The sequence below is a fragment of the Rhineura floridana genome, chromosome 2 (genome assembly GCF_030035675.1).
Source record: "Rhineura floridana isolate rRhiFlo1 chromosome 2, rRhiFlo1.hap2, whole genome shotgun sequence".
NCBI lineage: Eukaryota > Metazoa > Chordata > Lepidosauria > Squamata > Rhineuridae > Rhineura > Rhineura floridana.
The window spans coordinates 115,961,730-115,985,612 of record NC_084481.1 but is presented as its reverse complement, the minus strand read 5'-3'; the positions used below and the strand labels follow the sequence as shown (position 1 = coordinate 115,985,612).

Below are 23,883 nucleotides of genomic sequence, written 5' to 3'. Positions count from 1 at the left end.
TCATACTTATGCAGGAATTTACCATATGGACAATACTTATGTCTTAAAAGGAATTCCTTGCAGGAGAAAGAATCAGATTTAGACATCAGTTGGTGGACAGGGGCTATCCTATGACTATTATCAGAGATGCTGAAAGTTGTGCAGATACAATTTCTAGATCCAAGCTATTAAGAGATTCTGCTAGGAGCCTTGGGAATAGGATGACATGTTCCTTAGAGTATTCTCACTTATTCTCTGTTATCATGAGAATCATGTGTAAATACTGACATATTGTGAGCAACATACCTGGCTTCAGTTGTCCATGCTCTGGTAACTTCCAAGCCAGATTACTGCAATGAGCTCTACATGGGGCTGCCTTTGAAGACAGTTCGGAAACTGCAGCTTGTGCAAAATGCAGTGGCCACATTGGTAACAGGGACCAGACAGTTCGGACACATAAAACCAATTCTGGCCCACTTGCATTTGCTGCCTGTATGTTTCCGAGCTCAATTCAAGGTGCTGGTTTTAACCTACAAAGCCTTACACGGCTTAAATCCACAATACCTGATGGACTGCCTCTCCCGACATGAACCCACCTGTACACTACACTCAACATCTAAGGCCCTCCTCCAGGTGCCTACTCCGAGGGAAGCTGGGAGTCTGGCAACAAGAGAGAGGGCCTTCTCAGTGGTGGCCCCCAAATTATGGAATGATCATTCTGATGAGGTGCGCCTGGCGCCAACACTGTTATCTTTTTGGCGCCAGGTCAAGACTTTCCTCTTCTCCCAGGCATTTTAGCATTTGTTTTTAAATTGTTTTTAAAAATCTTTTTAAAAAATTGTGTTTTTAAATTGTTTTTTGTGTTTTAAAATTTGTATATTTGTTTTATTTTTTTTAATTGCTGTAAACTGCCCAGAGAGCTTTGGCTATAGGGCGGTATATAAATGTAATAAAATAAATAAATAAATACCTGCTTGCAGTATTGTGCCATGTATTGGATTTAGACATACAAGATATCTTAGGGACTATTTAATCCACTCTGATATTGTCCCTCCTATTACTACTGATATCCAGTTTCAAGGTCACTTTAAATGTGGTAGATGTTCAGTGTGTGCTTTACCTATTCAAACCCAAACTTTTGAACATCCAAAGGATCATCAGCATTTTGTTATGCAATTCCTCCAACTGTTCCACTAAATGGGTTGATTACATCATCATTTGTCCATGTAGGCTTTTATATGTGGATAAGACCTAGCATAGTATTAGAACTTGGATCATAGAACATTGTTCTAAATTAAAGAATCAGGTTCTGAATGTGCCTTTCATACAACACTTCATTGATCATTCTCATGACCATAATAATTTTGGGGTTTTAGTTACTGAGTTTATGCACATAAATATAATTGGTGTAACTATGATAATCTGCTTTTGTGCAAGGAAACAGAATGGATTTTTAACCTGGATACTGTGATGCCCAAGGGATTACATGCCATTCTAGAATTGGTGTCTTTCTTTGAGTAATGATTGTATGCCATTCCTCCTTATTTGTTAATTTTGAAGGATAATGTGCCTTTAAAGAAATTTATATAACATTTAGTCACCACATGGATGAATAAATGTGTCTTTAAGGGAAATATATATATGTTAAGGGTAATGTAGGTTGAATGGTTAATGGGCATAATGACCGATCATTGTGCACATTCCAGAAGTCTCCATGAAGAGGGAAATGTGCACATTTCCCAATCAGTGTACACAATCCTCAAAAATGTTAATTTGGAGCTCCATCCTTTATTTGTTTATTAGATTTATATTCTGCCCTTTTTCCCAGCAGGAGCCCAGGGCAGCAATCTTTTCTTCCCTCAGCTCAGCTGCTCAATGGAAGGGCCTTGTAAGATTAGGCAGTGGGCCAGAAACAGCTCAGGAAGTGCAAAGTGCATATTTCTCTGAACCAGCAATAGAAAACAAAGGCATGTTTCTTGGAGACTATGCATACTGACTGGAGAATGTACAAAATTCTGTTGAGGTTGGCACATTCCTCAAATCGTCTTGGAGAATATACATAATGACGAGACAATGTGCAAAAATCAGTCGATATATGCACATTCACCAAGGCCTGTTGGGGATTGTACACATTGACCGGGAAATGTGCACACTTCCCTCCTCATGAACGGATTATGTGCACGCAAGGCCTGGGGAATGTGCACAATGTCCGGTTATTATGCACATTAACCACTCAACCTAAATTTCCCTTAATAAAAAACTCTTATGAGTGAAGTTAACACATCTGCTTGAACAACTCACCAACACTAGAGTGATTTGAACTGCTACTAGTGGGTTGACATTTGGATTTACTTTCTTTCCAAATTTGCCTGGTGTAGTATGGTTATTACTGAAAGGCTTTCCGTTGTTTCTCAGCTATGTCCTCCTCTCGAGAAATGATATGTTTTGTTGTGAGAGACATCCAAGTAAAATTAAATAACACTTCCAGTTCTAATCTTTGCCCCATGGCATGTGTTGCTCTGAGGCAGTGAGCTTGCAAACCTTTTAAACCACCATTTCCCGTTGTTTATGTATTTGTATTAGTGTTATTAAAATGTTGATACTGGAAATGTGTAACCTCATATGGGACATGTATTATCTCTTTACAGTTTATTTATTACATTTATACCCTGCGTTTCTTTTCATGATAGAAACCTAAGCCGGCTTACATATGGTTTCCAGGCTGTCTCCCATCCAGGCACTGACCAGACTTGACCCTGCCTTCAGCAGGGAGCTGGCCTTATGTGCCTTCAGACCATAGCCTGGGACCAGTTACTGAGATTCCATTACAAAGATGTGTAATTTCTGAAGAATTGCTTGTTGTGAAACAGGATTATATTGGGACCTTGAGAAGACCTATGTTCAAATCAAGATCAATATTTACAGCATGTATTACAGCATGTATACAACATGTCTATCATATGGTGTTCAACACATTTGTATACACAGCATGTTTTAATTTTTGTATGTTTGTGTGATTTTCATCAGCGTTTTCTAAGCACTTATTCAGTATTTGTTCATTGTTCCCCATATTTTATAAATTATGCTTGTCAGCATTGGTGTTTTGAACGGAGATGACATTGGTATAATATGGTTGGGGAGTTGTGGGGGATTCATATAATGGAGCCAATTGATAGAGAAAACAGATATTCAGTTGCTATATAATTAGCAATCAGATGGAACTCTACAATTCAAGCAAGAAAATGTGAATTTTAAACACTTTTACTTAATATTATACAAAAGGAAGTGGGCATTATGGTGCAGTTATGGTGCAATCCCAAAAAGGGATTGGGCAGTGCTACTATAGATTGAACTGAAATTCCAGGCCAGCTGTTCACTATACCTGGAAGTCACAGCACAGCAGCTAAAATGATTGCATAAGATTGGACAGTCAGGCAAACTGTAAAGATTTCTTGGACCTATTTCTTGTTTGGATGTGGGGTGGAAAACTGAGTTGTAGTTTTTCTTCCTTAGTTCATTGTTATCTTCCTTCTAAATATGTAGCATTTAATCAAATTAATAGAAAGGCAAAATCAATGACTACACCAGGCACTCATTTCCAGAGTACAAAGGCATTAGCTCCTCACCAGGCAGATGTTTTGAGAGAAATACAGAGCTGTATGTCGGAGTTAATGATGCACAATTCTAATCATGCTTGAATGAAAAGCATTACTTACTTCGATGTTTAGGATGAGGAGGAGGATGTACTTCTGCAACTACAGTTTTGGGAGGCTTTGATGGCTCTTTATGGCCCCAATCTTCTTCCCATTGCTTTTTAAATTTCTCTTCCTCTGCCTTTATCCTAGGAAGGAGTATAAAGTATTTAACTGGATTTTTTTTTAAAAAAATGGAGACCGATTGGCCCAGTTTACATGTACGGTTAAGAACAGGGAAGCAAGACTGTGGGTACACAGAATAACAATCATGGCCACTTTGCTTCTCCCCCATTACTGCTCCACTATCTAGAGCTAAGCCATGGTTTGATTTGGGATTATATGTGAACCCAGACTAGAGGTTTGTCTCCCCAAAACAAACCATGAGCCGAAAGGCAAGAACAAACTTTCACTACAGCTCATGGTTTCTTTGGAGCATGATAAACCATGAGCCCAGGTGTGCAAGTAATACTAGCCAAACCACAGCTTATTACTGCAGCAGGACAAGAGGAGTGAAGCAGTATTGATTTTTGCTCTGTGTACCTGCACACTTCCTTGTTCATGCTAAACCATAGTTTGGCTTACAATTAGTGGGAACCATTTTATCTTTCATCATTCACAAATACTTAAAAATATTACTTATCACTTTAAAAATATTAAAACATAAAACACAAAAACCTAGAAGTGTTTTAATTACAGATATAAGCCAGATTCAGTTTTCTGTCTTCTTAACAGGGTGCAAAGGCCCCAGGCAAGTGCAATTTTCTATAGTCTTAATATCATCTACATGTACAAGCAGTATTATTCTCCATATATTAGACATGCAAATAAATCCTTTTTTGCATGAGTGCTGCTTGTCAAGATCACTGGGCTCCCAAACTCACTGGGCTCCTATATACACCAGCATTGCCAACTTACCAGGCTGTAGAAACCAATACTGCAAGTTAGCATGCTACCACCACTCCTTATGCCCATCCAGACTAGGCCAAGATACTCCTAGCCTTTACTGGACATCCCTGGGATTCCAAATGGAGCAAGAGCTAGACTCTCTGCTTCCTGGAGCCCCAAGCGAACAGGTTACTCAATAACAGTTAACCAAGATGGTCAAGAAACTGGAATTTAGTACCAAGGTTTTTCTAAGAAGATACACCAGTAATGAAAGAGGTAGATTTACTGAGAATAATTACAAATAGCAGCATAAAAGAAAACCATAGCACCCATAAGAATATAGGCAGAAAACACCATTAGGAATACATTTAGGAATTATAAAAGAGAATAAAACAAATAAGCTAACTATTCCTAGTTCTAAAAATACCATACAGAGCATTAAAGCATCGACCCTACCAGCAACAAAGGCACACAACAACCAAGGTGTTGCAAAAGTATAAATCAAGAAAAATGTGGGCACCAGGTGAGGCCAGCTTTATAGTAAAAAGCATAGCAACCAGAGTGAATTACAAGGGCAAATCAGAAGGATTCTGAGCTGGAACTTTCTAGTGCCATGGAGGACGTGCATTTCCACAGCTGAACTGAGTTCCCAGTTAGCAGGCCTCATTCCCTGACCCTGAAGCACAGATAACACAGATGCTCCACTAGCATGAGATCATCTCCTTTAGTGAGAACAGACTTCTTACCTGCAACAAGATTTTACCCACAGGTCTGTACCAAGGAATCATTTTCTTAGGCCAAGAAACCATTTTTTTTTTAAACTTGTTACATGTAAAAAACCCAGATCTTTAAAAACCAGGTTTTTTTCAGAGCTCATAAAATGCAAAAAAAAGAAAGAAAAAAAAGTGGAAGGAATAGAATACATACCTATGACATGGTGTGAGTTAATATATTGTTAACACAGCTAAACAATAGCATGAGACAATATAATTTTAGCAAACCTTACCATGACTTTTATCATGGTTAGAGGCTTTTAAGAGGGCTAATATGTCATCAATCTACTCATAATTTATGTGGGGAATGCCCCAGAAACAATCACAGAGCCTCATGAGGCTCTATGTTGTTGTTTTTACTTTGGGAACTGGAGTTCATTAAAACAAGATCCAAATCCACACGTAGGGAAAGAATGTTTATAATGGCCTGGTTTGTACTTAATGATCTCAGCTGAGAATGAGAATTGTGCTGATGCACTTACCCCCCCTTCCCATCTTGATCTTACTTCCTTCAAGTAAAGCTTTTGGCATCACCCCTAGTTCCCACACCCTACTATAACTTAGCCTGCAAGTAACCTAAAGCACATGCAGATGAAACAGCTGCATGTTCCTTCTAGAGTTACCAGGTCTCTGGTTTTTGGCCAGAGTCTCTGGTTTTTGGGGGGCCCTTTGGCTCTCTGACTAGCACCCCTTAATCTCCAGACTCTCAGCTTCAATTTAAAAAAAACATTAAGTTTCTAGGTGGTCTGGTTCCCGAGATATACACCAAAATGTCAGCCGCCCCCCCGCGAGTGGTTAATCTGTTTAACTGATACGACCCTGAAGTTGGTTCCTAGCTCCCAGTTCCTTATTTGCTTGAAAGTTCAAAACACTAAAAAAGAAGAGTTGACAACTACAGCAACTTCAGACCAAACTTAACATGTCTCTGAACCCCAAAATATATGTTGGGGTACCCTGTATGATATATCACTGTGATCGGGGGACTCTCCCCATCAAGAATAACAACACATTTATGCAATCAAAATCATCAGGCTTCTGATATTATCATAAATACATAATGATGTCATAAAATCATAAAAAATAAGTAACAGGGGGTGCCCACCCCAAAATCTGCTCTGGGAAGGACAAATCATATACCCCAGGAAAGGGGAGGGTGTCCTCTATGAGATGCCACTGCGTCCCGCCTGCCCAGAGCTTCTGCTGGGCGCAGGGCACGGAGGAGGGCATCTATGCAAAATCAAAATGGACAAAAACACGTAGAAAAAAATAAGTAACTGGGGGTGCCTGTGATTTCCTTATATGTTAAAACCTGTAAATATGGTAAGTGCGGGTTTATATAGAGATATATGGTAAGTGAAGGGGGAGTAAGAACATAAGAACATAAGAAGAGCCTGCTGGATCAGGCCAGTGGCCCATCTAGTCCAACGTCCTGTTCTCACAGTGGCCAACCAGGTGCCTGGGGGAAGCCTGCAAGCAGGACCCGAGTGCAAGAACACTCTCCCCTCCTGAGGCTTCCAGCAACTGGTTTTCAGAAGCATGCTGCCTCTGACTAGGCTGGCAGAGCACAGCCATCATGGCTAGTAGCCATTGATAGCCCTGTCCTCCATGAATTTGTCTAATCTTCTTTTAAAGCCGTCCAAGCTGGTGGCCATTACTGCATCTTGTGGGAGCAAATTCCATAGTTTAACTATGCGCTGAGTAAAGAAGTACTTCCTTTTGTCTGTCCTGAATCCTCCAACATTCAGCTTCTTTGAATGTCCACGAGTTCTAGTATTATGAGAGAGGGAGAAGAACTTTTCTCTATCCACTTTCTCAATGCCATGCATAATTTTATACACTTCTATCATGTCTCCTCTGAACCGCCTTTTCTCTAAACTAAAAAGCCCCAAATGCTGCAACCTTTCCTCGTAAGGGAGTCGCTCCATCCCCTTGATCATTCTGGTTGCCCTCTTCTGAACCTTTTCCAACTCTATAATATCCTTTTTGAGATGAGGCGACCAGAACTGTACACAGTATTCCAAATGCGGCCGCACCATAGATTTATACAACGGCATTATGATATCGGCTGTTTTATTTTCAATACCTTTCCTAATTATCGCTAGCATGGAATTTGCCTTTTTCACAGCTGCCGCACACTGGGTCGACATTTTCATCGTGCTGTCCACTACAACCCCGAGGTCTCTCTCCTGGTCGGTCACCGCCAGTTCAGACCCCATGAGCGTATATGTGAAATTCAGATTTTTTGCTCCAATATGCATAATTTTACACTTGTTTATATTGAATTGCATTTGCCATTTTTCCGCCCATTCACTCAGTTTGGAGAGGTCTTTTTGGAGCTCTTCACAATCCCTTTTTGTTTTAACAACCCTGAACAATTTAGTGTCGTCAGCAAACATGGCCACTTCACTGCTCACTCCTAATTCTAGGTCATTAATGAACAAGTTGAAAAGTACAGGTCCCAATACCGATCCTTGAGGGACTCCACTTTCTACAGCCCTCCATTGGGAGAACTGTCCGTTTATTCCTACTCTCTGCTTTCTGCTTCTTAACCAATTCCTTATCCACAAGAGGACCTCTCCTCTTATTCCATGACTGCTAAGCTTCCTCAGAAGTCTTTGGTGAGGTACCTTGTCAAACGCTTTTTGAAAGTCTAAGTACACTATGTCCACTGGATCACCTCTATCTATATGCTTGTTGACACTCTCAAAGAATTTTAATAGGTTACTGAGACAGGACTTTCCCTTGCAGAAGCCATGCTGGCTCTGCTTCAGCAAGGCTTGTTCTTCTATGTGCTTAGTTAATCTAGCTTTAATCATACTTTCTACCAGTTTTCCAGGGACAGAAGTTAAGCTAACTGGCCTGTAATTTCCGGGATCCCCTCTGGATCCCTTTTTGAAGATTGGCGTTACATTTGCCACTTTCCAGTCCTCAGGCACGGAGGAGGACCCGAGGGACAAGTTACATATTTTAGTTAGCAGATCAGCAATTTCACATTTGAGTTCTTTGAGAACTCTCGGGTGGATGCCATCCGGGCCCGGTGATTTGTCAGTTTTTATATTGTCCATTAAGCCTAGAACTTCCTCTCTCGTTACCACTATTTGTCTCAGTTCCTCAGAATTCCTTCCTGCAAATGTTAGTTCAGGTTCAGGGATCTGCCCTATATCTTCCACTGTGAAGACAGATGCAAAGAATTCATTTAGCTTCTCTGCAATCTCCTTATCGTTCTTTAGTACACCTTTGACTCCCTTATCATCCAAGGGTCCAATTGCCTCCCTAGATGGTCTCCTGCTTTGAATGTATTTATAGAATTTTTTGTTGTTGGTTTTTATGTTCTTAGCAATGTGCTCCTCAAATTCTTTTTTAGCATCCCTTACTGTCTTCTTGCATTTCTTTTGCCAGAGTTTGTGTTCTGTTTTATTTTCTTCATTCGGACAAGACTTCCATTTTCTGAAGGAAGACTTTTTGCCTCTAAGAGCTTCCTTGACTTTGCTCGTTAACCATGCTGGCATCTTCTTGGCCCTGGCGGTACCTTTTCTGATCTGCGGTATGCACTCCAGTTGAGCTTCTAATATAGTGTTTTTAAACAACTTCCAAGCATTTTCGAGTGATGTGACCCTCTGGACTTTGTTTTTCAGCTTTCTTTTTACCAATCCCCTCATTTTTGTGAAGTTTCCTCTTTTGAAGTCAAATGTGACTGTGTTGGATTTTCTTGGCAATTGGCCATTTACATGTATGTTTAATTTAATAGCACTGTGGTCACTGCTCCCAATCGGTTCAACAACACTTACATCTCGCACCAGGTCCTGGTCCCCACTGAGGATTAAGTCCAGGGTTGCCGTCCCTCTGGTCGGTTCCATGACCAACTGGTCTAGGGCATAGTCATTTAGAATATCTAGAAACTTTGCTTCTTTGTCATGACTGGAACACATATGCGGCCAGTCTATGTCCGGGTAGTTGAAGTCACCCATTACTACCACATTTCCTAGTTTGGATGCTTCCTCAATTTCATATCTCATCTCAAGGTCTCCCTGAGCATTTTGATCAGGGGGACGATAGATCGTTCCCAGTATTAAGTCCCTCCTGGGGCATGGTATCACCACCCACAACGATTCTGTGGAGGAGTCTGCGTCTTTTGGGGTTTCGAGCTTGCTGGATTCAATGCCTTCTTTCACGTATAGAGCGACTCCGCCACCAATACGTCCTTCCCTGTCCTTCCGATATAGTTTATATCCAGGGATAACCGTATCCCACTGGTTTTTTCCATCTCACCAGGTCTCCGTTATGCTCACTATATCAATGCTCTCCTCTAAGACCAAGCACTCCAGTTCTCCCATCTTGGTTCGGAGGCTAGAATGTACATGGACTAGAATGCTGGAGAATGTTGGATGATGATTAGCTGAGTGTTTGAATGGCTGAAGGTATAAATGAGAGGATGACAGTTGAGTTGGAGAGGTTGTTGGGGGGAGTTGAGAGGAGAGTGATTGGAAAAGAGTTGAAGTGGGAGGCAGTTGGGATTGAGTTGACAGAGTTCTGAGGGAGGTTTGGATTCTATTAGGCTGATATTTGGACAGAATATATATAACTGGAAACATAAGAGTGACACTATATGAAACCATACGCTTGTTAAACTTTCCTAAAGTAATCTTGTTATTTCCTAGTGTTATCAAATAAATACTTTTATTGGTTTACCAAAAGCCTGATCCTTGGCTGGGGATATACAGACCAGAAGGGAGGGCAGGGTAATTACCAAGGCTGAAGGGAAACTGTATCTAATGGTGGCAGCAGTGAAGGAAGAAATTGTAACATCATCAAGTATCCAGAGCAACCCAGGATTGTATGCTTCATAGACAAAGATACAAGGGGGTTGTGGACAGCAAGGGCACCCAGACACAAAGTAACAAGCTACAGAGAGACTGAGGCAAAGTCTCTAGCAGTATTGTTTACAAGGAGTGACTGGTGGTGATGCCTAGCAGTGGGATCTTGTGAGATCTGTGCTAGAGCGGAGTGAGAAAAAATAAAAACGACGATCCTGACTGGTGGTGTCCTGAGGTGGTGCCTAGTGAAAGGCGGTAGCCACAACCAGGTGGGAACCTGACAGGGGGAGTCAAAGGTGGGATCGTCACAGTGCCCATCCCAAAATCTGCTCTGGGCCAGGGCAAATCATACACCCCATGAAAAGGGAGGGTGTCCTCTACGAGATGCTACTGCGTTCCGCCTGGCCCAGAGCTTCTGCTTGGCGCAGGGCACGGAGAAGGGCATCTATGCAAAATCAAAATGGACAAAAGCACGTAGAAAAAAATAAGTAACTGGGGGTGCCCACCCCAAAATCTGCTCTGAGACAGGATGAGTCGTATATCCCAGGAAAGGAGAGGGTGTCCTCTACGAGATGCCAGTGCATCCCATCCAGCCCAGAGCTTCTGCTGGGCACCGGGCACACATGAGTGCATCAATGCAAAATCAAAATGGACAAAAACACATAGAAAAAAATAAATAACTGGGGGTACCCACCCCAAAATCTGCTCTGGGACAGCACAAATCATATACCCCAGGAAAGGGGAGGGTGTCCTCTACGAGATGCCACTGCGTCCCGCGAGGCCTAGGGCTTCTGCTGGGCACAGGGCACAGAAGAGAGCAGAAAAAGACATACAGGAAAAATAAGTAATTGGGGGTTCCCACCCCAAAATCTGCTCTGGGCCAGGACAAATCATACACCCCATGAAAGGGGAGAGTGCCCTCTATGAGATGCCACTGTGTCCTGCCTGGACCAGCTTCTGCTGGGTGCAGGGGAAGGATGAGGGCATCTATGCAGACAGAAAGGGTAGAGAATCTTCTTACTCTTACTCATTTCTCAGACCTCTTGCTGAAGTGAAGGGTCAAATCTGTAAAGAAGTTTGGAGCAGCCACATTAAAAGATAAGGGCAGGGCATTCCAGGCAGGGGGTTGCCAACCCTGCTTGGATATGGATGTCTTTGCAGAGGATCCCTAGTCAAGCTTTACCAACAGCACAATCCAAACTATATCTACTCAGAAGTAAGTCCTGTTGAGTTGTATGGGGGCTTAGTCCCTTAGTACGTGTGTTTAGAATTGCAGCCTTCAGAGGCATCCATCTTTACTCCCGAATGCTCCCATCTAACATCTCCACAACACTAGGCTCCTTTCTTCCTACAGTGACCTTCTGCTGACTGGCCTGGCCTGAAGGCACTTAAACCCTTCTTGCCGAAAGTAAGTAGGCTAGATTAAATGTTCCTTACCCAAGCACCATCTTTTAGCTAAGATGTCTAGCTTAATTTCCAGTCAGATATTTTTTTAATTGTACGCTCCAAGCAACTGTGATTGATGCTTAATGTATCATGCTTAATGACATCACTTGGGCCCGCCCCATGACATCACTTGGGCCCACCCCTAAAATCTCAGGTTTTGGGATGCTTTTGATCTGGCAACCCTAGTTCCTTTCCAGTTTATTCTATCTCTACTTCCTTCCCTTTCCTTTGTTGTTTCCCCTGTGTCAAAGTAAGCAGCATATAGCGTAGACCTGTCCTCTGTATACGCCAATATATAAACAAACAATAAAGATGGTAGGTAAGTTAAACACAGAGTATATTCTTGATCCAGGGATCTTAATGGAAGTGGCTCACCTAGGGTTGCCAGTCAGAAGCATCCCAAACCTTGAGATTTCAGGGGCAGGCCCTAGTGATGTCATTAAGCATGATACATTAAGCATCAACCACAGTTGCTTGTAGAATACCACTCAAACAAAAAAAAATGTCTGATTGGAAATTAAGATAGAAATCTTAGCTAAATGAGGATGTTTCTAGGTCCAGCTGAAGTGATGGAATCATTCCTTCTCATCTGCTTAGACAGCTTGGGTAAGGAACATTGATTCTAGCCTACCTGCTTCTGGCAAGAAGGTTTAAGCGCCTTTAGGCCCAGCCAGTCACCAGAAAGCCACTGTAGGAAGAAGGGAGCCCAGTGTGGTGGAGATGTTACATGGGAGCACTCAGCAGTAAATATTTATTTATTTATTTATTTATTACGTTTGTATACCGCCCCATAGCCAAAGCTCTCTGGGTGGTCTACAACAATTAAAAACATTAAAAACAAATATACAAATTTAAAAACACATTTTTAAAAAGCAATTTAAAAACACATGCAGGGTGGTTCATGACAGATGCTGTTGGAGGTCACTGATTCATAGGGTCGCCATAAGTTGTAATGGACTTAAAGGCACATAACAACAACAACAAAATGCCTGGGAGACGAGGAAAGTCTTGACCTGGCGCCAAAAAGATAACAGTGTTGGCATCAGGCACACCTCATCAAAAAGATCATTCCATAACTTGGAGACCACCACTGAGAAGCCCTCTCCCTTGTTGCCAGACTCCCAGCTTCCCTCAGAGTAAGCACCCGGAGGAAGGCCTTGGATGTTGAGCGTAGTGTATAGGTGGGTTTGTGTCGGGAGAGGTGGTCCATCAGGTATTGTGGTCCTATGCCATGTAAGGCTTTATAGGTTAAAACCAGCACCTTGAATCGAGCTCAGAAACATACAGGCAGGCAATGCAAGCGGGCCAGAGTCTGGTCCCTGTTAGCAACGTGGCCGCTGCATTTTGCACAAGCTGCAGTTTCTGAACCATCTTCAAAGGCAGCCCCACATAGAGCACATTGCAGTAACCTAACTTGGGGGTTACCAGAGCATGGACAACTGAAGCCAGGTTATCCCTGTCCAGATAGGGACGTAGCTGGGCCACCAAATGAAGTTGGTAGAAGGCACTCCATGCCACCAAGGCTACCTGAGTCTCAAGTGACAGAGATGGTTCTAGGAGACAGTGGCATCACTAGGGGGGTGCGGGGGGTGCAGACCGCACCAGGTGACACCATCAGAGGGGGGTGACTCTCAGCTTTAATTAAAAAAAAATTAAGTTTCTAGGTGGTCTGGTTCTCGAGATATACATAAAAACGTCAGCTGCCCCCCTGTGGTGTCACTAGGGGGGTGCGGGGGGTGCAAACCACACCAGGTGACACCATCAGAGGGGGGTGATTCTCAGCTTTAATTTTAAAAAATTAAGTTTCTAGGTGGTCCGGTTCTCGAGATATACATAAAAACGTCAGCCGCCCCCGTTAAATCTTTTTTTAAACTACTGTATAGCACTTCATAGCTTTAACCCCGCCCGTTCAGGATTGCAGCCAATCAGTGAAGTGTTTGTTTGACCTGTGGCAGTGTCTAGTAAACCTCATTGCAAGGCCAGAAAATTGTGGTTTCCCCCCCGTTTATCTGAAAATCTCATAAATTGGGTAAGTATATATATTTCAGTTTTTCCCCCTCTTGTGTGTAGGAGTCAGATCCTGGGCAGTGTTTTCAAAACCTTCCCAATACTTGCTTTTGTGGGGGTAAAAGCATTGCTAATCTCATATCTCCAGAGTAAATCCCATTGAATTCAATAGGATTTACTTTTGAGTAGACATGGTTATGAATGTGCTGAAAATCAATGGGACTTTGGAGTGAATGTAAAAAAGAATTGTGTTTGTGTTGTCTTTCTGTTCCCCGCTCCTCCAGTCCTATTTTAAAGCAAGTAGGCAGGGCTTACTTAGGTATTACAGTTTTTATTCTGTAGGAAACGAATACTGATTTTTTAAAAACTAATACTGATTTTTCTGCAATGACCAACTGGTTTGACAATAAACTATTATATGGGCTGTATGTATTTATCAGAGCTTGGAAAAGTTACTTTTTTGAACTACAACTCCCATCAGCCCCAGCCAGCATGGCCACTGGATTGGGCTGATGGGAGTTGTAGTTCAAAAAAAGTAACTTTTCCAAGCTCTGGTATTTATACATCTGCAGTGTGTGTGTGTAGTCTTTCCAACAACCCTGTGAGGTAGGGTAAGAAACCAAGGCAGCTCACAACAAGAAATAAAGCCATTTAAAATCCAATAACCATAAAGCAAGAATAAACAGTTGGAAAACAGCCTAAAGAGGCATGATTCTGAATTTTGGGTTGGGTGAATGAAGTTTATTTATTTATTATTTGATTTATATCCCGCCCTTCCTCCCAGTAGGAGCCCAGGGCGGCAAACAAAAGCACTAAAAGCACTTTAAAACATCATAAAAACAGACTTCAAAATATATTAAAACATCTTTGGAAATAGTTTTTAAAAGCTTTTAAAAAATTTAGAAAAGAAAAGAAAAGGCTTAAAAAATATTAAAAAGCAATTCCAACACAGACTCAGACTTGGATAAGGTCTCAACTTAAAAGAACAAGTTGAAAGAACAAGTTTCTTATTACTTGAGGCTGTAGTTCTCTGCACACTTCCCAGTTTGAGTAAGCCCCATTGAATATATTGGGACTTGCTTCTGAGTAAACAAACATCAGATTGCACTATAAATATATTTAAAGATTGTGTAATTCATAAACATATTTGAGAGTCATGTTTATATAAATATTTCTTCATACTGTGTCCCAATAAGTATTTGATTTCACACTATGGTTGTAGATCATTTTTTCCTCTACGTTTTAAGTGTGCCCTTCTTCCTGGAGGTGGTCATGGTTCTCCATTGTTTTCATCCTGAGGGGAGGATAGGCTGAGAGATGGTGAGTAGCACACTTAAGGTCTTTTCACCTCCCCCCCTTTTTTATTTGTATTTATTTTATATTTCTCCAGTATCTTCCCCTGGCTGTTTTTATGTATTTTAAATATTTTTAGATTAAATAAAAAGGAAATCATAATTGTGAACCTCCCTAAAAGCAATTTAGCTATCCTTATGTTTTGGCAAAGTGACGGTGTGGAGGCATGCTGGTAGAACAAGAGAACATGTTTGAGGCGTGTTATAAGGTGTTTGAGGACTTTGTCACACATTACTTTTTGAGACCTGTAGATTCATGTTGGAAAGAACACATGCACATACTGAATGGTGGCTTGGGTGCTGTTTTTTCAGTCTACGCTGCATGCGTAGGGAAGGTGATACATCATCTGGCAGCTAGCTTCATAACGTGAGAATGAAAAACATTGGATCACCATTCACTTGTTTACTTTTCTCACTGTTGAGACCACTTCATATATTACTTTTTCATACACAGAAATTTAATCTTTGTATAGGAAAAAGTATTTTGTAAAATGTGAAGGACAGTGGCTGCCCAGTCAGTATAACCACTGTACAAGATCTACTCAGCCACTGTAATTACCTTTTTTTTTTTGAGTGCCCTTTTGTCTGGGTCTTGGTTCAGGTGTGTATCCAACTTTAATGTGCTTATGGAAGGGGTGTGCAAGTAGTGCCCCCCCCCAAGTGTGGAGGCTTGGACAAACATTGTGTTATGGAAAACCAAAGTCTGTGTGAAAGTACATATTTGGGAATGCCATCAGTGTAATCTTAAACACACTTAATAAATAATGTCGAACTTGCACGTCACAAAATATATTACGGTCATGTCCATAAGCACCAGGAGGGTAGTCACCCAGGGGATCTTAGTCCCTCTGCTTTTTTGGGAGCAGGGTCCCTATGTCTCCAAGCATCCTACAATCAGCATGAAAAGGGAGTGTGTTAGTCACTGAGAAGAGTCTTCTAATATGCTTCCTTGCCTTTTCTGTAGGTTGAAGCCAATCAGAGTGAAAGGAGGTGAGTCAGCCACTGAGAAGTCTCAGTTGCTAACGCTCTCCACTTTCATGCTGATTGGCTCCTAGAGATGTTTGTTGTTGTGAGAGAATGCATTAACAAAGATCTCATTCTTAATCCAGGAGCAAAAAAGCGTGTACGTGGCTGTAACTATCATGAAGGGACCCTGCAGCTCTGAATTTTCTACTAAACAACTGATAAATACCTATGTAACTTTGTGTCTGGAGACTTATTATTAAGAATCACTTTCCATAATTGTAAGGAGGTATGTCCACATGCGTGCATCCCAGGCACCTAAATGAGGGGTGAGAGCAGCATAGGGACATAAGCAGGTGTCTTATTCCAGGGGTTCCCAAACCTTTCTTCTACATAGACCACTTGAAAATTGCTGAGGGTCTGAAAGTATCTGAAAATCTACTATGGGCATATGCAAGATAATTAACTCCCATTAGTAATAAGAGCAAGAATTTGAGCTGTGCATATGATATTGTAATTTAAAGGTGTAATTTTAATTTTGCTAGTTGTTTATGTCACTACTATTGCCATTACATTCAGTGATATATGGGAATTACGATTTACGAGTAACATTAGTACAAAAAACATTACTAAGGATCTGTATGGTCTGATACAGGAGGAGGTCCATGGGGGTGACACCATAAGAACATAAGAACATAAGAAGAGCCTGCTGGATCAGGCCAGTGGCCCATCTAGTCCAGCATCCTGTTCTCACAGTGGCCAACCAGTGGTAACCATGAGTTACCGCACCAGGTGACACCAACCCTAGTGACGCCACTGCTAGGAGAACCCCTAAACTACAAACCTGCTCCTTTAGGGGGAGTGCAACCCCATCCAGGAGAGGTTGGATATCCACCATCCAGTCAGAAGAACCACCCACTAGCAGCATCTCAGTCTTATCTGGATTGAGCCTCAGTTTATTAGCCCTCATCCAGTCCATTGTCGCAACCAGGCACTGGTTCAGCACATTGACAGCCTCACCTGAAGAAGATGAAAAGGAGAAATAGAGCTGCATGTCATCAGCATACTGATGGCAACATACTCCAAAGCTCCAGATTACTGCACTCAATGGTTTCATGTAGATGATGAACAGCATGAGGGACAGAACTGACCCCTGCGGAACCCCATACTGGAGAGTCCAGGGTGCTGAGCTATGGTCCCCAAGCACCACCTTCTGGAGCCAACCTGCCAAGTAGGAGCAGAACCACCGCCATGCAGTCCCTCCCACTCCCAACTCAGCCAGTCTTCCCAGAAGGATACCATGGTTGATTGTATCGAAAGCCTCTGAGAGATCAAGGAGGATCAACAGAGTCACACTCCTTTGTCTCTCCCGACAGAGGTCATCATACAGGGCGACCAAGGCTGTTTCTGTGCCAAAACCAGGCCTGAAACCCGACTGAAATGGATCCAGATAATTGGTCTCATCCAAGAGTGTCTGGAGCTGGCCTGCCACCACTCGAATGAAACATTTCCTACCAGCTTATAGTCATTAAGATTTTCTGGGTCCAGGGAGGGTCTGTTCAAGAGTGGTCTCACTACCTCCTCTTTCAGGCAGCCAGGGACCACCCCCTCTCGCAGAGAGGCGTTAATCACTGCCCTGGCCCAGCCGGCTGTTCCATCCCTGCTAGCTTTTATTAGCCAAGAAGGGCAAGAATCCAACACAGAAGTGGTTGCATGAACCTGTCCAGGCACCTTGTCAACATCAAGCTATACCAACTGAAACACATCCAAGAAATCAGGACAAGGCTGTGCTCTGGATACCCCGCTTAATTCACCTGCTATAACACTGGAGTTTAAGTCCTGGTGGATGCTAAAGATTTTATCCTGGAAGTGCCTAGCAAATTCATTACAGCAGGCCTCAGATGGTTCTACCATGTCCTTGGGGCCAGCATATAATAGCCCCCAGACAAATCTGAAGAGCTCCGCTGGGCAGCCGATTGATCATTTGATAGTGGCAGCAAAATATTTTTTTTTGCTGCCCTCACTGCCCCTATATACAGCTTACCATAGGCACTTACCAGTGTGTAATTGCATCCACCAGGAGCTCGTCTCCATCTGCACTCAAGCCGTCTCCTATATTGTTTCATTGCTCTCAGCTCTGGGGTATACCATGGGGTGTACGCGCTCTACACAGGAGAGGGCGCTCAGGAGCAATCATATCAACTGCCCGGGTCATTTCTGTATTCCACAGTTCAACCAGGGTTTCGACAGGAGCGCCAGCCCTATCAGCCAGGAAACTCCCCAGAGCCCTTTGGAAACCATCCGGATCCTAGTCTCTGGGAGTGGACCAGCTTAATAGGTCCTCCACCCTTGCAGAGGGGAAAAGCTGCTGTAAGTCTAAACTTCAGCAAGCAGTGATCTGTCCATGACAGAGGGACTGATGTAAGGCCCCCCACATTCAGATCACAATCTCCATGTCCAGCTGCAAAAACCAAGTCTAGAGTATGCCCTGCTACGTGTGTTGGGCCAGTGGCGTATAAAGATGGATGCCTCTGAAGACTAAAATTCTAAATACAGTTATTAAGGGACTAAGCTCCATAGAACTCAACAGGATTTACTTCTGAGTAGATATTGTTAGGATTATGCTTGACTAGGGATCCTCTGCAACGATATCCATATCAAAGCATGGTTGGCAACCCCCTGCCTGAAATGCCCCGCCTGTACCTTTTAACATGGCTGCTCCAAAGCTTTTTATAGACTTGACTCTTCACTGCAAAGAGAGGTATGAGAAATGAGTAAGAATTAAGAAGATTCTCTACTCTTTCCTGCCTACTCTGTTGGCTGCTATAACCTCACTTTAACAGCCAGCCTAATTCCAGTGAGTAATAATTGACAGAGAGAAAACACACATGGTTTGGTCTACCTTCTTAGACAGTAGATTGGGAACAACTGCAATTGAAGCCACATTTCCCAGTATGTGAATTCTCTTTTAGCACTATTGGGCAAGAAACCAACCATCATGCAAACAACAAGGTGCATCATCAGTGGGTTTAAGGGGGCTGAGCTGACCACATCGAACCACTGTTGTTGCTTCCATGGAAGTAGGGGAGTAAGGTCAGAGGTAAATGAAATGCAAATAGGAAAAGAAAAAGAAAAGACAGTAATGATTTCCTAAATGCAATACCATACCAATCACAACAAGATTCCTATGAGTAAGGCAGAAAACTCAGCATCCCACAACCAGTCAGGGTTCCTAAGCAAAAGTAAAAAAATCCTGGCAGCCAGTTAGCCAAGGTCCCCATGCAGCACAACCTGATCCGGGGCTGCAGTTAGTGCAGAATGCTTCAGCACAATTGCTGACATGAGTGAGACCTTATCAGCACATAACACCTCTGCTGTGAAATCTGCACTGGTTACTGATTTGCTACCAGGCCAAGTTCAAGGTGCGCTTTCCATGCTATGGGTGCCACATAGTACTTGTTCTGTTCTTGTTAGAAATTGATCCTTTGGTGTGGCAGTACCTACACTTTGAAACTCCCTGCCTATTTACATTAGGCAGGCGCCTTCATTGTAGTCTTTTCAACACCTGCTAAAAACATTTTTGTATGGGCAAGTCTACCCAGGCATGTACAAGCTATTATGTATTTTATCTGTTTTTAACTCATTGTTGGTTTTATTATTTTGAATGTTTTTAAATACCTGTCTTTAACTGTTTTGCCAATAATTTTGTTGTTTTAATTCCTGCTATAAACCACTTTTGAGGGTTTTTTTTTTTTTACAATAAAGCAGCATATAAATGTTGTAAATAAAATAAATAAATAAAGTTTGCAGTCACTGTGGCCTTTGGGTCTCTTTCCTCTTTTGTACCGAGTCAGGCCATTTGGTACCATCTAGCTCAGTACTGATGACATGGACAAGCATTGGCTCTCCAGGATTCCGGGCAATAGTCTCTTCCAGAGATTGATATTTGGACCTTTGCATGCAAAGCATGTGCCCTACCACTGAGCTACAGCCCTTTTTTAAAAAGTATCTTTTAAAATTGTTCTTTTCAATTCACTAACGAATGCACAGCATACTAGGGCAGATCCACACCATGCATTGAAAACACATTCAACATACATTTGAAGCACATGATCCCATTACAGAAACCTCAGAACTGTAGTTTGTTAAGGGTGGTGGGAACTATAACTGTGTGGGGGAAACTTTCACTTCCCAGGATTCTTTAGGGGAATTCATGTGCTTTAAATACAAGTTGAAGGTGCTTTAAATGTATTATGTGGATCTACCTTACTTCATAGGCTTTGCCTACGTATAAATCATTTTAATTAAATTTTAGAATGGAAATAAGCTATAAAGTTTACTTGGTGACCATGGGCTATGCACCATCTCTCAGCCTAATCTGCACCTCAGGGTGAAAACAACAGAGGGGGATTATGACCACCCCAAGGAAGAAGGGCACACTTAAAATATAGAAATAATCATTTGTAAATAATAATTTACAGCCATAGTGTGAAATCAGATACATATCAAGACATAGTATGAAGAAATATTTATATAACCATGAATGTCAAAGATGTTTATTATTTACACAACCTGTAAACATATTTACCGTGCAATCTTATGCATATTTACTCAGAAGCAAGTCTCAATGTATTCAATGGGGCTTACTCAGACAGGGAAGCATGCACGGTACTGCAATTCAACGATAAGGAACTTCACTCACCCAATCCAAAATTCAGAATCATGTCACTATAAGCTGTTTTTTAGCTGTTTAATATTTGTTTTATGGTTATTGGATTTTAAATGGCTTTATTTCTTATTGTGAGCTGCCTTGATTTCCAACTCTACTTCACAGGGTTGTTGGAAATATTCTATATACACACACACTGGAGATATACAAATACATACACCCCATATAGTAGTTTATTGTCAAAACCAGTTGGCCATTTTTTTTTAAAAAAAGAAAAGTATGAGTTTCCTGCCAAATAAAAGCAGTGACACCTACGTAAGCCCTGCCTAACTGCTTTTAAAAAAAGGATGGGAGGGGGAGAGAAAGATTTACAACACAATACTTTTATATGTTCATTCAAAAGTCCCACTGAGTTTCAGCACAATCCTAACTATGTCTACTCAAAAGTAAGTCCTACTGAATTCAATGGGGTTAACTCCCGGGTATGTGGAATTAGCATTGCAGCTTTACTCCCAGAAAAAAATCATATTGGAAAGGTTTTCAAAACAGGTTATGAATAAGACAAATAGGCTGGTCTCTTCCACAGTCCTGTAAAATTTAAACTTTGTTTAAATGGCAGAAATGGGAGAGATAAAGTGGGGGGGGGGAGATTGGCACAGTATAAATGCACTGACATAGCCAACCCTGCACTCCTCCTCCTGGTGTGTTTGCACTGCAGTAGCCACTCTGCTGCCTCCCCCCCTCAAGCTGTTTCTGGATCTTAAAGTTCACATCACAGATCTTTCCCATGATACCCTAACATACAAAACATCATCCTAAAATACATTGAGTGTATCATTCAACCAATTTTCTTCAAAGCATCTTGAGATTAGTTAAGATTTTATGCAGAATCCGGTTTTCAGAATAGTCAATAGTCTCAGCACAAAAGGGCAACGATGCAGAGCAACTGGAAACAAGATTGTAGTCAAGTGTCAGAATATCATAAACAGTCATAACTGCTGTACTTGTTGCATGTAAAATCAGGGGTGTAGTCATCCAGGGTCTCGGGGTGTGTGTCTTAGACCCTCTACTTTTTTGGAAGCAGGGTCCCTATGTCTTCAGTGTCCTACAAACCAACTGGCTTGAAAGCGGAATATGTTAGCCACTGAGAAGACTCTTCTAACTTGCTTCCTTGTCCTTTTCTGCTGATTGGAGTCAGTGAAAGGAGGTGAGCAACCACTGAGAAGACTCTTTTCAGTAGCTAATACTCTCCCCTTTCATGCTAATTGGCTCCTATGGACATCTGTTGTTGCTGGTGCCCAAGGGCCTCAGCACGCCTCGCACTGACCCTGATCTCATTCTCAATCCAGCAGCAAAAGGGAAAAAAGGGGGGGATGTAGCTATGATCATCATGAAGGGGACCCTGCACTTCTGAGTTTGCCACTACATTACTTTGTAAAAGAATGTGTAAAGTGAATATATAACAATTGCAAAGCTTTTTATCACTCTTGTAATACATTTGCTTGGAAACATACCAAAACCAGAACTTGAATGCTTTCCAGAAACCTTTTAAATATATATATTTCATTTGGACTCGTATTGAGGTTCCATTTACAGGATGGGATTTATTGTGGCTTATGCTCTTTTACTGGACTTTACTCACATTTCATATTTCTTCCCTAATTTCATTGTTAACTGCTTGAGTCTTAGGTATGGGCAGATAGGTATTTCAATAAAAACATAGTTATGGACACCTCAATGCCTCAGTAATTTGAAACTACAATAAATTTGAAACTGAGAGCCAAACTGTAAGTTGCAAAGTCACATATGACTTTTGTGTACTGTGTCACTTTTGTTTGCAGGCAAAGAGGGTGCATGACAATATAGTCCTTTGCCAAAAGCTCCCTGACATGTCAAGGGGAAGTATTCCATTTTAGACTTCTTCCTGATGTTATTTTTTAATGTGTAGGGAGTATTTATATAGGGGAGCACACATGCTTTCACCACCTACAACTTGCAGTGGTACAGGAGATTTCAAAAATGCTAGTGATTTTTGTGGATATGTGTGTGGGGAAACTGGCAATGCATTTGAATTGACCTGCTTTATTTCCCAAAACTATAACATCCTTTTAAAAAGGAATCATAGACAGAGAATAACATCATGCATGAGGAAAAGCTTGTGTTTTCAGTACCCATCCTACTGTTTTGATTGTAATTTGTTTTCATTGTTTTTAATATTGAATTTTAAACTGTTGCAACCTGCCCTAGGACCTGCTGGTGAAGGGCAGATAATAAATGTTGCTGTTGCTGCCGCCGCCACTGCTTGTATATTATTATTATTATTATTATTATTATTATTATTATTATTATTATTATTATTATTATTATTATTATTATTATTATTATTATTACTACTACTACTACTACTACTACTACTATTACTATTACTATTACTATTACTATTACTATTAATAATAAAATACGACTTAACTGTTCGATTTCTTTCCGGTATCTTTCTTCTTCCTCAGCAGCCTTCTGTGCAATCTCCATTTTTCGCCTACAAAAAAAGAAACAATTTGGAGGTGTTTAATATAACTATATGGAAAAGTAACTTTGAAAATGAAGGGGGGGAAATGCCATGTACTGTTGAGAAAAAGTGCCCAGCTTGTGACCCGCCAAGCCTAAACAGCCTACCAGTCATGAATCATGGTCCACTAGTGTTTTGCTAGCCCAGGTTGTGTACATTCTAATGGGTCACAAATTCTGCATGCCTGTTCTACATACTTTAATAATGCATTTTTAAAGACAAAACTTTTCAAGTGACAATTTCCATCCATCCTGCACTCCACCACAAATATTTAATGTGCATGGGAAACTCCAAAGAGGTACTCAAGTATGAGATATACAAGATTTCCCTGGCATCTCTCAGCAATGTAGCCATCCTAAGGTTATACTTCGTCTCACAAAAGTAATTGGTGGTTCTTGTAGGATCAATCAAGATTCAGTGCTTGGTTTATTCCCCAATCTCTTTTTTGAAAATGCTTGTGAAAGCCACTTTCACATGAATTTCACATGAAAGCCACTGAAGATGACAACTGCAACCCTGTGCACACATACTGCAGAGTATGTCCCAGTGAAGAACATCTGAGTAGACATGTATAGGATTGATCTGTAGGTCGAAACATGTTTAGCAAACTGAAGGTTTTTTTAAAAAAATTAAGATTATGAAGTGCTATATATAGTTAGAATTCTTTTTTAGAATTTCAGTTCATGGATTTTTCCTTCATTGTTACACTTGAACTAATAATTGTTTTGTGAAGT

General features: G+C 41.4%; 1 protein-coding gene across 1 annotated transcript in view; it reads right to left on the bottom strand.

The window, feature by feature from the left end:
* Positions 1-23,883, bottom strand: part of USH1C (USH1 protein network component harmonin) — a 120,892-nt gene that overhangs the window by 34,357 nt on the left and 62,652 nt on the right. The window contains 2 exon segments of the mRNA XM_061610247.1: positions 3,696-3,820; positions 23,054-23,119. Coding sequence (XP_061466231.1) covers positions 3,696-3,820; positions 23,054-23,119 — 191 coding nt within the window.